The sequence below is a fragment of the Carassius auratus genome, unplaced genomic scaffold (assembly GCF_003368295.1).
Source record: "Carassius auratus strain Wakin unplaced genomic scaffold, ASM336829v1 scaf_tig00215668, whole genome shotgun sequence".
In the NCBI taxonomy this organism is placed as follows: domain Eukaryota; kingdom Metazoa; phylum Chordata; class Actinopteri; order Cypriniformes; family Cyprinidae; genus Carassius; species Carassius auratus.
This window is the reverse complement of record NW_020528190.1, coordinates 1,562-14,733: the sequence shown is the minus strand read 5'-3', so window position 1 is coordinate 14,733 and position 13,172 is coordinate 1,562. Positions and strand designations below refer to the sequence as shown.

Here is a 13,172-nt window from a genome sequence, read left to right as displayed (position 1 = left end):
TTTTACCCTCTTTTATTTTTATTCTTCTGAAATTCATAGAAACAGATAAAAAACAACAATCATCTCCAGAGGCATATCAGGCAGGTAGAATGCATGAACTCTAGGCTAAATTTATGTGTGTGTGCATGTGTGCAAACCAGTGTGGGTGTATAATATATATGTTTTTCCCCTCATTCTTCCCACTGGCTTTGACATCTTCAAAGGGCCTTGTGCCAATACTGCTGCACAGAAATCATATTTGGACTGAATAAAATAGTGGAGGTGTTGTACAAATGAAATGAAAGCATGTAAGCCTGAGTGAATCTCTATGAAAGCAGAGGTATGTGAAGGGCTTTGCACTGAATGTTCAAATCCAGCAGTTTTGACAGACAGGGAGAACAAATAAGAGACTGTACAGAACATGAACTTTTAAGCTTCCATTTATAAAATGAAGATCGTTCTAGGTCCATGATATTTCTCTTAAAGGGTACACGCTTTCAAGTACAGTCAAGTACATACTGTAGACATAACAGGACCATTTTACCCAAATAAAACCAAGCTGATTCCTACTAAATGAAAGCTGTCCAACTAAATAGATAGATAGATAGATAGATAGATAGATTAGGATTAGACATGATTGATATTATTACACTGCACAAAATAATTTTCTTAATGAGTATTTTTGTTCTAATTTGTTTCATGGTCTTTTTTCATCTTGTTTCCATATCCAAAAAAGATAAATATACTAAATCAAAATTGCATTAAATATTAAGGCATACATAAGATGTGTTCTCTGTAAACAAGATAATTATTCATACTCTACTGGCAAACATAACTAAATTTGTTTTTTATTTATTTATTTTTTTACGCTTAATACAAGAAAACTACTATTTGTCAAAGGGGGAAGTAACATTTATTTAATGCAAGATTTGTCAATGAAAAAAAAAACCTGTTTTACTTGTCATGAAAATGTATTTGAGTTTGTTGTTAGTGTTTGATTTTTAGGTTAGAGATATAAATGTTAGATAAACAAAAGTACAGATTTTTTGTTTATTTATTTATTCAGTATAGGGCCTTTCAAAACAAAAAGGTGCCGAGCAGAAAGGATGTTTCTGGTTTATTTCTGATGTATGCCATTCAGAGATCAGTGAAAGCTCTATTTACAGCACTGTTCTGAGATCAGACAGAGCTGTCTGAGTGCTTCACTGAGATCAGCAACAGCTGAGATCAGTAAAAGCTGCAGTTGGGTTGCTGGTCTGAGTTCACACAGAGCTGTTACAACACTTTAATTAAATTGTTGATAGAATCTTTTGGAGCACTTTCCTTAGATTGGTCGGAAAGAATATTGATTACTGGCTGCTTCATTCAGATGAGTAAGATCAGCTGTGAGAGGCTTTAGCAACTGTAAATAAATATGGGCTGATTTAATTAGCCGTACAGGTGTATATCTTGATGTGTATATCTCATGCCGATACTTGTGGGCTGTGCAGTGATTCGCTTAGGAGGAGATTGGAGAAGGTGAAGACCGTCAGTCAAGTAGTGGGGGAATGATCCAAAAAAAGCTGTCACAGGAAGTGTGTGTGCAAATGTGTCCAATCATGTGCATGTCTAACGGTCTTTTTTCCCTTTATTGTCCTTGATATGATTATCAGTAGCTATTCATTTAGCAATATTTCACAAGCTGCAACATAACCTTTCTTTTATGCCACAGTCATCATAAATATCAATATCACAGTCCACATATGTGCTTTAGAAAGGGGACTTGGAAAAAAACCTATGCCCCAACCCCCACCCCAGCTGCCTTAAAGCACTAATCCCTGCACAAAAACAGTAAGAGTCGGAGCTAAAGGGGATGCTATTTTACCTCATAAATTGATTTGATATCAATTGCTTTTGGGACTGAGGAGAATTTGAAAAGTAAGTGGATTTGATTGGCCAAATGCACCTTTCCTATGCTTTTTTTCTGCCCTAGGTCTCTGTATATATATTTTTCAAGCCTCTTATACACAGAGGGCAAAGGAGGGTGAAAATGAAGGGACTCTGGCTCATGCATATTGATGAAGAGCATTTTCTGTGACAAGGTGATTTTCAGCATTTTAAAGGCAAACAAAATAAGCATGAAGCAGCTGGGATAAATCCTTCATAGATTATACTCCCCATTGCAGTACGACTTAATTGGTAACCAATGCCCTTGTTGAACTCAGTGGGTAGGAAATTATACATACACTATGCAACTAAACTGTGACCAGAGTTACCATGGCATCCCTGCACAGCATACCAACCTGTCAGCAGAGTCTTGCTTCTGTGTGTATCTCAGACGCATCCCCACCCCCTTCTGTCCTTTTCTTTCACCCGCCCATTCTTTCTTTCTCTCTTATACATTCTTTTATGGAAGATCGGCCATAAATGCCTCTGAGACATTGGTCATGGTGGGGGAGGTGACTTTCACCATGGTCAGTGAAAATACTTTTCAAATACAGTACTAGGTATTTTTAATATCAATATATAACAAAAGACAAATATATGGACCCGATCAAAAAAAATCGGAGACAACATTGGGGCGCATTAAAGTCATGGCTATCAGCAGATATGAATATGGCTGCTTGGTCTTTAGCTAAGTCCCCCTTGAAAGTCTTGGTATAATTCTTGGAGCATTAGAAACAGTTTACGTCTCTATCTACGCCTTGTCAAATCAATTGCTTGTTACTGTTTCCGCTCTACTGCTGCTGTAATACTGCAGACCAGAGGAGCCCCCCTCTGTGATTATCTGGAACTGTGCAGCAGTGTGGTCTTCCTCCCTCTCATCGAGCTGCAGCGAAACCTGCATAGGGCTTTTACCCTGACAACGATACACCCATTGTTAATGGCTAGACCTCAAACTCATCTGCTTTTACCATCAAAAGCCTTGTTTAAAATGTGGCCTTATACTAAAGAACACCCATAAAGTACTTAAAAGCCATCTAGAGACTCTTAAGTATGGGAACTGGAAGCCCAACTGCTCAAAGGCTAACTCAGGTCTGCTTCTGCCACCCCCTGGGGGTGTTTTTTTTTTCTGTCTTGTACATCCTCTGAACTACCTCTCTTTTGGGCATGTGGTCAAACAGTGGTAATCTGATCAACTACACGCGTGCTGTCCACCATCTCCACGCACTCAATTTCCTCCTGGTTTTCCTCAGCATTCTTTCTCTCCCTCCGTTTTTTCTTGGAGGGAGGCAAGAAGGTAAGCAGGACAGGGAGAATGGCCAAACAGTGGAAGGCGGTGATGATGGCGGTGAGAAAGAGGCACCTGAAGAGCGTGCGGGTGAGGTTTGAGGGCACGGCTGCGAGAGGGAGCAGAGCAGCCCCGTAACACAAGTAGCTCTGAAGGGCAGGAACTCCATGTCGCTCCAGAGCCAGTTTCACCCAGCGGGTACGGGTGGATTCCCGGCCTAGAGCGAATGCAGACACCAGCGGAGTACTGGAGTCTACAGCATAGTTCACGCCATAGATCAGACACAGTACTGAGACGCAGTCCAACTCTACCTGCCAGAGGGTCATGAACCCCACCAGCCCGAACTCAACAGAGGCAACTGTCACAGTCAACCAGGCATTCACCAGAGGGTCAGCTGCCAAGAAGGTGGAAAAGAAGAGCAGAAAGAGAGCAGCGATGCAAGAGTTTTTCAGGGGTGCTCCAACAGATGAAGCATAACGGTCCATATACACAAAAGATGGATTGAAGATGATGAACTTCACCCTGGAGGTCAACGATAACTTCCTTAGCGTGTCCAGCAGGATAGACATCTCCTCTCGTTTGTTTTCTGTCGTCTTGGCCACTAGAAACACACGTGAGGCTACCACATCAAATTCTCCATCCGCACGTTTGGCAAAGATGATATCGTCCGAGAAATGCACATATCGGGGTTGGCGCAAAAAGCCAGACCGCAAGCGTTCTGTGAAGTTGCTGCGTGACAGGCTAGTGGTGGTGTTTAGCCCATGAAGGTAGTTGAGATAACTCTCAAACCAGGAGATGCGTTCAAAACCTTTGGTGTATTCCAGTAGGTCCTCTTGCACGCTTGTGTTCCAGTACTCGATGGACTCATAGATGTAGAAGCCAATCACAGGGCTGTAGCTGCTGAAATACCGCTGTTGTGCACGGGTGTATGCTATAGTGCTTGTTTCAGTGGCTACTACATTGCTAAGATCTGACCCTTCACTGACCTGTAGATAGCCCATGAGGGCAAAGGAAACATATACCAAGTAGAACAGAACCACAAATGGTTTGACATAGGTGTTGGTGATCCAGTCACAGTAGTACCGCTTCATAAAGGCTACCAGCAGGTGACTCTCGTAAGCACGCAGTGGTCCTGCTTCTGTTGACTCCTCATTGTAATGTGTATACATGAGAAAACGGTACCAGGCCGGCTTCTGCTGCAGCAACTCAGGCTTTGGGACCCGCCTACAAAATAGACTGTGACGGTAGTTGTTTTCCAGGTAGCCAGCAAACACCAGGTTGGAGCCATAGAAGGTGAGGATGTAGAGGTAGTTGAAGAGGACTGAGATGCAGGCGTTTTGACAAAATAGACGCACGGCCTCAATGTTTGTGAATGGACTGGCCCCTATACCAAAGGTGACCACGTGCAAGGCAGTGCTTGCTGTGAAGGGCAGCATACAGTCAGAGAACACAGCAGCAACCCTCTCCTTCACATGCTGGTCCTCGCGGGTCCGACGCCAAGACGACAGCATCTCAAATGTGCCAAACAAGCCATGACCTGGAAGAGATGAAGAGAGAAAATGTCTTTCAGTGATTTATAAATGTGAAGTGGAATGTTTTAAGCATAGCTTGGAATGATTTTGGCAGGGAGCTCTTTCAAGTGACATAAATGGCTGCTGGGAAAAGAGGAGACGTAAATAATTGAACAAAACGGTGACAAGACAGTCACTCTGCAGCTGCATCGCAACAATGGATGTGAGGGAAAAGCAAATGCTCTCTTTCTCTGGCTCTGGCACTGCTTTTCTGGGAAAAAAGCTAATTCAAAAAATGTTTAGCAGGCATTGTAACAATTATACATCCATCAATGAAATCTAATTCTAATCCAGTTCAGTCTATACATACTGTAGCCAATAGAAAACACCATTCCTAATTTATAGCTCCTCACCAGTGCAGTTTACTGGAAAATCAATCAAAATAAAGAAAGGATTCTGCCTTGAAAGCAAAGCTAAAGAAGCCTCTTGGTCACCACCACCTCTGTTTACAGAGCATGATCTAACTATAGCCCACTTTCTTCTCCTCCATCTTCACAGCTGATGAATTTGTAGCTAAATAAATCTCAGTCCTACTCGCACACGATAGCCACATGTCATGTAAAATTGATCTGATGAAAGGAGATGTGAGGAAGGCTGACAGCCCCTGTAGCCTTGGGACTTTATAGAAGCACAGAAGCCCAAGACATTAGGCAAACTGGGTCAGCCTACTTTTAGAAGTTGACATAAAGGAACCCGGGGTCCAAGTCATCATGATGAAGCTAACACTCTTACACCATAACATATATTTACACGTTTAACTCACGCTTTCACATTCTGTTGGTCTTTCTTCAGTTTCCTCTCAATCTTTCTACATCACTCGCTCATGCAGGCAGAGTGAGCAGATGGCTCTCACCTACAGGGTTGCCACGGCATCAGTGACTCATCATTCATGACAGAGGTTCCCTCTGTCCGATATCGCCAGTACTGCCTCTTACACAGACCTGGGATGTGTGCCCGGTATAAAAGCTAGCAGAGTGACCAGACAGCACTGGCCTGAAGTCGTGGCATCCGCTCAAATGTTCTGATTTTCGGCAGAGCTAAAGGTCTCAAATTAAACTAATGGGCAGTAAGAGGAGATTGTTGCTAAACTAAACAATCAAGCTCTGCGAGCAAGACAAACAAATTGACAAAGAGACTGTAATTTTATTCTCATACTGTCTTCTAACACTTTTTCCTTTGCTCTCTGCCTCTACCATAGATGTTTTCCTCTTTACTAATTGAACTGACTATTTCATTTCCACTCATCTCAAAATAAAATAAAGAATACTAATGTAACACACAGAGACTGATTCTCAATATGCAAGTCCTTTATCTGCTGAACATCTCCCAAGATGCAGTGCAGTCTTTTTCTCTTCATAAACATGACATTAATCTTAGCAATTATGGTCTATGAAATCTCTCCCTTCCATCTTTCCATTATCATCAGAGGACTGTCAGATGATCCCAGTTGACAGCTAATGTCCTTGTAATGGAATTTGTTTTAAATAAAAGGCTGGTGGCCTACAGAGATAAGGTCTATTGTTTTGTCAGACATCCATTGCGTTCATATCCCTGTTTTTCTCTGAACCCCATTCAACTCAGTATGAACAACCTAGAATGACATTGATATGCCTTGACACTGGGTGGCTCTGGCAAGTTCTGTTTTTACGCTAAAAAAGTGCTCTTTAGGAGAGCTCTGTACGGAGATGCTCTCACTCGGGCTGCAATTGGAAACCAGTGAGGAGAATTTTGAAAATGCTGATGTTGAATGGCACAATTGCCAAGGTTGGGATTGAACTGTAGAAGCATTGTAAGGAGGACACAGATGTCAGTCCTCTTGAGATAGAAATGCAATAGTAATTTTGTGGAGTGGGTGGCACAGGGGTCAATATAAACACATCTTCTCTGAGCCTTCTTGACTTTTTTTCCCAAGCCCTCGTTTTTCTTTTCAATTTTTTTCTTCTAATTTCTCTGTCTTTCACCCCAGCCTGTTATTTTCTCAACAGAAGCCTCCGCCCACACGTGGCACTAATTGCTGTGTGTAAGAAATGGCAAAAGAGAACGAGTGAGATGGATGTGATCTGTCAGGATGCATGTATGCGTGTTGGTAATTAGTCGCAAGAAATCTGCTTGTGTGAATCTGTTCCACAAGCACACAGTTGATTCACCCAGAATGGCTCATGGACAGAAGACAAAAGAAGGGGGTGGAATTCCTCTAAAGACTGTCTGTGGAGCTCTATCAGGAATTCCTTTGATGTGGAGCTTTTCATTTTTAATGAAACACCTTGACAAAAGTGCAGTGCGGAGCTTTCCAGCCAGTCTAAAAGGTGTACTCGTTTAACCTGACAGTCCTTTAAAATAGAAGCAGTCACATTATGTAAATGGAAGAACAGAACGAATATGCAAACAGCAACGGTGGCTAGTAATTAGGGAGAAAACAGCACAAATCACTAGTATGATGCATATACCATTCAAAAGTTTGGATTCAGCTGTTCAGCAAGGATGCATTAAATTCATCAAAAGTGACAGTAACACGTTTCGTTTTTAAGTTGAAAATTTAGTTTTAGATAAATGCTTAAAATAAGATAAATGTTTCCACAAAATAATCAAACAGCACAACTGTTTTCAAAATTGATAATAAAAAAAAATAAAAAAAGTATTTTGAGCAACAAATCAACCAACGCTATCTCACAACCAATTTGTATGCATTTTGTACCATTTGTCTACACTCCAGTGATGGGTAGGTTTAGAGGCAGGGTTAGGAGTAGGTTATATGTATGAAATCATATGAATTGAAGAGCTTGTAAAGTAAGTAAGATTTAGCAAAAAACATACAGGGGTGCGTTTCCCAAAATCATAGTTGCAATGCAATTTCCCATTGACAACCAACCAAGTTGCTAACAAGTTGCCTATGGTTTTGGGAAACGCTTCCCTGATTAGTACAAGAGAGGTCATTCGAATTAGCCACCTCATAAAATATGTACAGATAACCATGTTTTTTTCATCACAGGAAAAAATAACATTAAAAAACGTATAATATTTCACAAAATATATATAGTTTTTAATTTCAATGAACCAAACTTTAGAACAATATTGCACATTTTTCGCATTATAGGAGGACAGGATGTATTAATAAATTCTCACCTAACATGACAAATGGGATGCCAAGGTATGTTGAATTGTATTTCCCTCCTGTGAGGTTGAAAATGCCTGCAGAGGTGAGTGTAGCAAGGCTGACAGTCACCAGAGCTAGAAGACCCAGCCAAGGCTTTGTACGCACACAGTCTCGCATTGAGCAGCACAGCATGGCCAGCGAGAGGCACACAGCCAGGCTAAAGAGCAGCGGTCTTTCTGATACCCGACTGGTCCTTTGGAAGTCCCTCTGAAGAGAAGAGGAAGTGAAGGGGTATAGGCTAAGCTCTGGATGATCCTTCCCAAAGTTCTCCAATTCTTTGCAGAACAGCAGCTCCCAGGTGGCCGCTACCACTTCGTTCAGTGGGCTGGCGGCTTGTAGGTAGTATGTGAGTTGAAGGGCTCGAGCAGAACGCACCCCGTCTCTCCCTCCACCAGCCAGGACTCCGCCCAGTTGGTGCCCAATATAGGCCTCCCGTCCATCTTTGAGTTTGGTGATAGGGTAACGCAGAAGTGGGGCTGAGCGGTTGGATGCCCGTGCTGATCTCATCTCCTCCAGAACCCGCAGGATGTCATCCACGATGCAGCTCTTGCTGTCATCCAACAGGCAGAGGTGGGCAAAGGTGTAGTTGAACCCCAACATAGGAACCTGGATCTGAGTGATTGTGTTGTGTAGCTTGGGGTGGAAAAATAGGAATAAAAAATAGACATTACTAATTATGTACAGTTAAATACAGATTAACTAAATTAGATTTAGTCAGTGAAAATATATACACTTCCATTCAAAAGTATGATCAAAAATACAACAAGAACAATAATAATGTGAAAAATTACTAATTTTAATTTTGATGTCTTTTAAATGTTAGTCTTGTGATGGCGAAGCTAATTGTCAAATAATCACTCTAATATGCTGATTTTGTGCTCAAGAAACATTCTTTTTACCAATGCTGAAGTACCAATGCAGTTGTGCTGCTTATTATTTTTGTGGAAACCATGAAACTTTTTTTTTCAGGAATCTTTGATGAAAAGAACAGCATGTAATTGAAATAGAACATTTTTGACATATTTGTTGTTAATGAATCCTTGTTGAATAAAAGTATTACATTAAAAAAAAAAGAAGAAGAAGAAGAACAGGTGAAATGCACTGACTTTAAACTTTTGAATAGTTGCGTGTTATATTTTTGCAACATTAGGAATGCATTCACATTAAAATGTTTAATACTCGAGTAAGCTTTAATTATGTGATTATATAAATATTATCACATTTAGTTGCAACTATCTTGTTGCCAGGCAACAAAAAAATCACATCGCTACAGGAAGAGTTTGACAACCATTTTACTTCCTGTTTAAAACAAAACAAAAAAACAAACATCTAATAAAAACTTTTCGACTTTCTTCCAAGGTAATCCATTTGAGAGGAGGATTGACTGTCCTCCGAGGTCAGTCTCTCTGCGTTGTTAATGTCAGACTGATTAGACTGTGTCAGACTCAGTTCACGGGGGAGGCTGCCTCCTCCAATGCTCCTCCGGCCTCCTCGAGCAGCAAAGAAATGTCAGACACACACCAATCAGGTCTTTAATTGCTCAAGCTTGATAATTAACCCTCTGTTGGAGATTAAAGCATGACATCTGCATGCCCACAGTCTCTGACCTAGACTGACATTCCAAATGGGCTGTCTGCTCTTTATGCATTGGAAACAAAAGGCATAGAATAAACTATATATATACTACATAGAATATAATCACATCAAGTCCTTTGAACCATGATTTTTCCTTCTTTCAGAATCAGATCTGATCTCAGAATATGCAATTGTCACACTGCATTTGACTTTATCAAATCAAGGCTCAGCAGAGGAGGGCTAACCTCATTCCCAAAGGTGGTCTGAGATACAGTGAACAAGGTTATAGAAAGACCTGTTGTTCTATTTCTGGACTATAAAATGCATTGTGAATATTAAAAAGTGCTTAAGATGTGGTTGCTGCTCACAGCTCAGGCTTAGTTCAGTTAGCTTCTGAAAATTGAAATGAATGTTTCCATTTAGAAAGGATAAGTCTAAATGCACATGAAGTGAGTACTTTGCATTTAATAATAATATGTGTCTATGCTAGCAAAATTTCAATATGAAATATGAAGCCACAGTTTCATCAGCATTCCACAAAAAGAGGTGAAGTGCTCAATTGGGTTTTGTCTGAACAAGTACAGTAAGCAGAAGTTGCCAGCATCATATTTCATGTTGGTGGTGTCTGGTGGAGTGATTTTTGGATCTGGATTGGGAAGCTGTGTTACAGGCAAGATAAAGTAGGCCACAAGCTATCACTCTGACCGGCACATTGGATGAAAATTTCCTAACATTAAAAAAAAAAGTGATCTGGGGAGAGCCTTGGGAAGAGAACTTTCCTTGAAATCCAGTTAATATCATAGCACCTGTATCACAAGGGAGTTAAAATTTCAGATTTGTTCAGCTTTGACAGGCAAGCGTTGTCAGAGTTATTATCCCAGTGATTCTTGAGTACTGGGGAAAAAAAATTTATAAAATAAAATAAACAAGATAAATAAAATAAACAATATTGGATTAGAGAAGTATCTAGCATTTTCTCACTTACTATGGGACTACTATCAGATACAATATTTAATAAACATACCTTACATAAATATTGATTAATCACGCATTTTGACTAAAATAACCATACTTACTGTATTTTTCATATATCACGTGTGTGTTGTATTGTTTTTGAATTGCTAGCTAATAGGAGCAACTTAAAACATAAAAAAACTCAAGCATGTTCTTCTAAGTTTGTGCGATGAGTTATTCACATAATGTGAATAGAGACAAAGCATTACGTAAATCTGTCAAATAAATAAACGCAGAAATAACAGAACCTGTCTTTGTTGAAGTGATAAAATATTAAAAGAAGGACTTGAGTATAAAAACTGAATTAAATATTGATATTACGTGAGCACACACACACACACACACGCACACACACACACACACACACACAAATAATAATATTAAAATATCTAACAGTGCTGGAAAAAACAGGTCTAAGTTATCAAGCCAAATAAGAGAATATCTTAAATTATCCCAGATGTCAGTAACCTTTTTTTTTTTTTGGGGGGGGGGGGGGGGTTTGCCCATCTTTGAAATATGAGAAGACTAATAAGCTTCAGGGAAAAGTTGGAACTGCGAGCTAAATTAATAAAATATTGCTTCATGGAGTCCTGACAACATTTTTGCAACGTTTTAAATTTTGAAACAAAGCAAATACTCCAGAGAAAGTTCACTCACCTTTAGGACAGAGTTAACGTGGTGAGGGTCCAACACGCTCCCCCTACGCGAAGTCACGATGACCCGGCCATATCTGCCGGGTGTTTGCAAATCCGAGTAGAGCGTGTGCTTGGATCGGTTTACGGGGAATAAACTATCCACCAAGTTCCCCTCGATCTTCGCCAGGCTGTGTTTGGGGGCTAACAGGAACTCCACGTTTTCCTCTATGCGGTATCTGCTGAAGCTCGCGCCCAGGAGGATGGAGATCAGCACGGGCGCGGAGGCAAAAAAACACCGGGTGATTGGCGACAAAGTGGCCCAGTTTGTGGAATGACGTCCTGAGCCCTTCGTGCAACACTTGTCGCAACATCCTAGAATGCAGCAACAGCACAAGGGCGATGAACCAGCATCAGCATCAGAGAACCGGAGCATCAGTTTTCAACCCACGCAGCTGGATAACTGAAATGATGAAGCGTTGCGTTGAATCTCATCAGGTCCTTCTGGGTCAGAGACATTTTGTTAGTACTGCATCTACTTTACTTTTAAGAAAAAAGAGATAAGTCAGAATGAAAAATGCATTCAAAACGCTGCAGCGTTTGGCGATTGTTTGCATGTGGCACTATCAGTGTGCGCGTTATTCAGAGACTTTCAAAGGGGACGACTCTTCTTTCAGTATTCTGTCTGTAATTTTGGGGCGCAGTCGGTTGATGTTCTTTTTTTGGCGTCGCTTGTAAAGTTAGGTAACCTGTAAATACCTGAAAGACATTTAAAACAAGACGCTGAAAGGGTTTGTCATATGTGCAAATCTATAATGAAGTCATAAATAATAACTATTATGATTTATCAATACACCTTTGCACATCGAGATGCAAAAGCGCTCGAGTAGCGAAACGTTGCTATTGTTATCTTCTCAAGAATAACGCTATTTCTGTACACGAGCTTGTATTATAGTACAATTCTGACTAATTTGTAATCTAACTTTAAGTGGAACTCCATTTGAAATGAACTCTTATGTAAAAATACGTTCTTTTAAGAACCCTCAAACCATTTTGTTTCGACTTCCTTTGGGGTTCAAGCCTTAATTTTGGGCTCAACATCCAACCCCCATCCTCCCCACCCCATAATTTGCACCCTGGGCAATTCATGTTTTAAGGGAGTGACAGGTTATATTCATAGACAAAAAACCGCTAAAAAGACCCGACGAGCTGAAAAGTGGCAACAATCTGTCTGGTTTAAACTGTGTGTTTTTTCAACAGGGAAAGAAATATGGTTCTGAATTATTACCAGTCACGTCTTTGCAGTTTCATGCCATCTGAGAGACCCAATTTCCATAAATGCGTAGTTGATCCGAGTGCCAGGAATTATATGCTCGTTTCTCGTAATAGAAACGAATCACTTTTCTCTTTGATTATCTCCACAGCGTCTTAGAAAGGATAAATCCAGTACATATCGGTGTATTTTTAACAGTGAACTGGTCGTTTACTTACAAACAGTTTCAAATGCGCAAATACAGTTTGTATATTCCATTATCTATGAGGTGCGTGTCATTGATCCATATTAATCACGTACCGCGCCCAGCACGACCGCTTTCCGTTGTTACCAATCTGAGAGCACGAATCTCCACCACCGAGCTCCGCGCAGCTCCAGCTCGGCACTTGTGTGCATTATCGTATACCGAGTTAAGGCATTCGTTTATTGCGCAAGGCAGCTCCACAAAAATATTCACAAACGAACGCGATGCGGCACTTAATTGCTCAGTTACAGAGCTGATTCAGAAGTTCCAGTTTCCCGAAGAGTCGGCCGGTGAATGCCGGTGGTGCCCCACCCCCATTACACCTAATCACGGGAATGGGGTTGTGGAAAGGCTAAAGGAAAGCTCTTCTGATTGGTCTGTCAACGTTAGACCATACATAACATAATAACACACACAGAGACAACAATTCTGTGACGGAATGTATCTGTGACAGCCTGTTAAAAACTGACATGTTATAGAAACTGTTTGCAATTACTATGCTAATTTAAACGTACAATT

At 40.7% G+C, this 13,172-nt stretch overlaps 1 protein-coding gene across 1 annotated transcript; it reads right to left on the bottom strand.

The window, feature by feature from the left end:
• Window positions 1-690: 690 nt before the first annotated feature.
• Window positions 691-12,590, bottom strand: LOC113095302 (patched domain-containing protein 1-like). The gene is given in 5 exon segments (XM_026260873.1): window positions 691-4,727; window positions 7,885-8,548; window positions 11,162-11,431; window positions 11,433-11,640; window positions 12,425-12,590. Coding segments are annotated over 4 exon segments (2,664 nt in total). The 5' UTR covers window positions 11,511-11,640; window positions 12,425-12,590; the 3' UTR covers window positions 691-3,075.
• Between the last annotated feature and the right edge of the window lie 582 nt (window positions 12,591-13,172).